Genomic DNA, 3,967 nt, shown 5'->3' with positions numbered 1-3,967 from the left:
TTGGCCTGTGGCCACACCTTAAGGAATGATTTTTTTTTTTTGATGACTGTTGTTGAAGGATCTAGCTCTCTATGGATAGTGTCATATCCTATGAAGATGATGTACAGGGTACGGTGGGGACCGTGGAAGGTACTGAAAAGGATTTTTTTTGAAGAACTGAAGATCTATGTGCCATGAACAATTAAAGTGTCCTCTAATTTGTAAGTAAATTTTATACATACCTGTGTCCAGTATTCTGTCTACACATATTTCAAAAGTAAAATTACCTCATCTATTTCATCCTGTTTTACTGCATTTAATCTATGAAATTACTTATAATCAGAAGTGCTGGTAAATTTTAAAAACCTTTAAAATATGACTGGGAGATATCAGGTTTTTTTTTTTTAATTTTATCACAACTTTGTAAGCATGCCCAAGATCTATGTTGTCCTCTTACTTTCCAAAGAATCCATAATTCATGATTGCCATTGGTTTCAATACATGTCATTTAACCCTGTCAAATTCCAGGTTTGTTTGCATAAAAATAGTCCTCCTCTAACTGTGGGTTTTCATAAAGTGAAAATTGGTGTGCTATCCAGTGTGCTGCCTCAAAGAATCTGGCAATATTTATGATAAGAAGCACAGCTTAAAGATAACCAAGGGAAAGGTTGGAACATGAAAAATAACCACCATGGATGTTGTCAAGGCAGAAACCGAAGACTTTCTCAGAACAAAAATAAAAACAAAAATGAAACAAAACAAAACACAAACCAAACAAATAAATAAAAATTCAACAACCAAACAATAAAAACCATGCAAGGGTGTAATTCTTTGGCAGAATATTACTCAGATCATCAGGCCTTTCAGTTGGGATTTCATTTATTATTTCTAGGAGGCCATATGAAAAGGTAAATTCGAGATGCTGAATGTTTCTGAGTGTAACTAGGGAAGGAACCAGCCTGAGAGGGGTTCTATGATGTAAGCTGAACTAGGGTGATGTCACAGAGCACTGGCTGGAGGTTGCGCATCTATTCCACTTGGAGGCGCTAGAATCCATTCAAGGTGAGTTCACTATCTTCACAGTGGTGTGTCAAAGCCAGGTCATTTTTTCCCACAGGCTTTTGGTGCCTGGTCTGTATCAGGAGATCTTGACGACTAGGATATTTTTCTATGGGTAAGTACATTTATGAAGTAATTGGGACCCTCATAGCTACAGAAAGCTAAAAATTTTCTCTCCTACAGTGAGTTACTGTACATTCTACTTTCCCCATGTTTATTAGCAAGGTAGATGAATGGTCTAGGTTAGTTTATCTCCTGAATTTATTATCCTTGCTAACCATATCTAGATCACAATTCCACTAAAATGCCAAAGCTCCTGTTTGTCCATGTGCATGTTAGAAGTTATTAGTTCTAAAAGGCTGATATTGCCTCGACTTTTTGAGTTGTTCTTGAGTTCAGTGATGCAATGGCTTCATCGAATAATTCTGAAGCTGGGTCAGGAGAAACAATAAAGAAGGACAGTGGTGTGCTGTGTCCCTGGGAAGATATTTGTGAATGCAAGAACTTAGCTCAGAGCTTACGCGTACAAGAGAATCATGGTGACCACTCTGGCCTTTTTTTTTTTTTTTTTCTCTTCTTCTTGATCATTGGGGGTAATTGTCATAGCACCACCTAAATTGACATAGAAATTCAAGGAGAGGATCCTCATCAGAGACAAATTTACTCAGGTCTGAAGAAATAAATGTTGATCTGAGTATGTTATTCTGAGCTCTAGAGAATTACTTGTTAATTACACTATTTTTATTTCCTTGTTTCCCTTGTTTCTTTGTTTCTTTGTTTGTTTGTTTGCTTGCTTGGTTAATTTTATTTGAGTTTCTGTATGTTTAGATTTGGCTGTCAGGAAACTCACTGTGTAGACCAGACTAGTCTTTCTCTCACTAAGGTCTGCCTCACTCTGCCTCTTGAGTACTATGATTAAAGTTATGGGTCACTACCACTTCCTATTAACTTCTCCATTTGATTGTTTGTTTTGTTATTTTTTGTTTGAATTTCTCTTTTGTTTGTTTTTCGTTTGATTTTCGTTTGTTTTCTTTTACTTGATGTTGTTGTTGTTGTTGTTGTTGAGACAGGGTTCCTCTCTATAGCACTGACTGCCCTGGAACTCACTTTGTAGACCAGGCTGGTCTCTAATTTAGAAATCTGCCTGTCCTTGCCTTCTGAGTTCTGGGATTAAATGTGTGTACCACCATGGCTGACTTATTAACTTCTTATTTTTATAAAATTAATTTTAGGAGCTCAAATCTGTTTAGCATAATCTTCTTCACCTGCTCAGAAGTTCTCTTAGAGAAGAGTCTTGGTCCAGCATTCACTCTCAACCCATAACCATTGCCCATCAGGAATTCATATATATGACAGAGGCAACAGCATTGTGTCTGGTTTAAACGGGCAAGATCTTCAGTCCCAGGCAATGAGCAAGTATGATATTTGAAGGGAATGGAAGCCACAAGACAGTGTGATCTACCACAACAGGTCTACAGCCAGGTAGAAGACAATACATCTGAAGAGTCTGAGCATGACATCACTCAAGAAGAAGAGTAGGAGGAAGCATTCTTCCCAGGCCCTGGGGAATATTGTTGGCTGCAGAATTTCTCACGGGTGGAAGGAAGGTAATGAGCCTGTCACCCATTGGAAGGCCATCATTCTAGGTCAACTGCCAACAAACCCTTCTCTTTATTTGGTGAAGTATGACGGAATTGACAGTGTCTACGGACAGGAGCTCCACAGCGATGAGAGGATTTTAAATCTTAAGGTCTTGCCTCACAAAGTAGATTTTCCTCAGGTGAGGGAGGTCCACCTCGCAGGCGCACTGGTTGGCAGAGAGGTACAACACAAATTTGAGGGGAAAGATGGCTCTGAGGACAACTGGAGTGGGATGGTGCTAGCCCAGGTGCCATTCTTACAGGACTATTTTTACATTTCCTACAAGAAGGATCCGGTCCTCTACGTCTATCAGCTCCTGGATGACTACAAGGAAGGTAACCTCCACATCATTCCAGAGACCCCTCTGGCTGGGGTGAGATCAGGTGATGACAATGACTTCTTAATAGGTTCCTGGGTGCAGTACACCAGAGATGATGGATCCAAAAAGTTCGGAAAGGTTGTTTACAAAGTTCTAGCCAATCCTACTGTGTACTTTATCAAATTTCTCGGTGACCTCCATATCTATGTCTATACTCTGGTGTCAAATATCACTTAAATTGAAAAAAATCACAAAGTACAGAAATGTAAACTTATAGGATTGAAAAAAAATGTTTGTTTTCCTGTGTTGGGTACCTATGGGTCTTTGACAACCTCAGTATCTTTGTCAATAAAATTTGTTTTGTTCTAAAAATTAATACGTGTGACATGACATGCTTTTAGTGAACACTTTGTTGGAAGAGATGGACTATGGTAGAAAGAACATCAAAGGAAGATGAAAGTTGCAATGCAGGCTGTGAACAGTGCATACATCTAATATCACACAGGCTAAAATGGACAGGACTTAGATTCTGTGGTCTGCATAGTGAGCAAGGAATTGGAGATATGACTTAGAGGAGCAGGGATGGCAGCAAAAAATGGATTTTTAGGAAGAAGCGGAGAAAGACAGGACATAGATAGAATCTCTGGTATGAAGTCTGAGGGAGAAACAACAAGTTGGGGAAAGAGTGATAGATAAAAGGAATGTGGCCTTGTTACACAAAGTGCAACCCAGAAAACTGATCCAAAGAGATTCAGAAATCAGACAAAATAAGGTTTCATTTGAATAATGAAACCAAATGAAACTTGTCTCTCATTTTAAGATTTATTATCTTTATTTATATGGGTGGGAGTAGGGCATGAGCTTGAGAGTATAGGTGACCACAGAGACATGAGTTGTCAGATCCCATGGAGCTGGCATTAAAGCTGATTGTTAACCATTGGATATGAATTCAAGAAAACAAATCCAGTT

At 38.8% G+C, this 3,967-nt stretch overlaps 1 protein-coding gene across 1 annotated transcript; it reads left to right on the top strand.

Annotated features, from left to right (window-relative positions):
• The first annotated feature begins 1,042 nt into the window (after window positions 1–1,042).
• Gm21242 (predicted gene, 21242) lies at window positions 1,043–3,374 on the top strand. Its single transcript, NM_001373884.1, has 2 exons — window positions 1,043–1,153; window positions 2,271–3,374. Exon 2 carries the CDS (start codon window positions 2,552–2,554, stop codon window positions 3,233–3,235), a length of 684 nt encoding a protein of 227 aa, NP_001360813.1. The 5' UTR covers window positions 1,043–1,153; window positions 2,271–2,551; the 3' UTR covers window positions 3,236–3,374.
• Window positions 3,375–3,967: the final 593 nt, after the last annotated feature.

Source organism: Mus musculus, chromosome Y, assembly GCF_000001635.26.
Source record: "Mus musculus strain C57BL/6J chromosome Y, GRCm38.p6 C57BL/6J".
Taxonomy (NCBI): Eukaryota; Metazoa; Chordata; class Mammalia; order Rodentia; family Muridae; genus Mus; species Mus musculus.
The sequence above is the reverse complement of the archived record's forward strand: the minus strand, read 5'-3'. Positions and strand labels throughout refer to the sequence as shown.

Coding starts and splice junctions, on each gene's coding strand:
- Gm21242 (NM_001373884.1), top strand. CDS start 2,552: ATGACATCACTCAAGAAGAAGAGTAGGAGGAAGCATTCTTCCCAGGCC.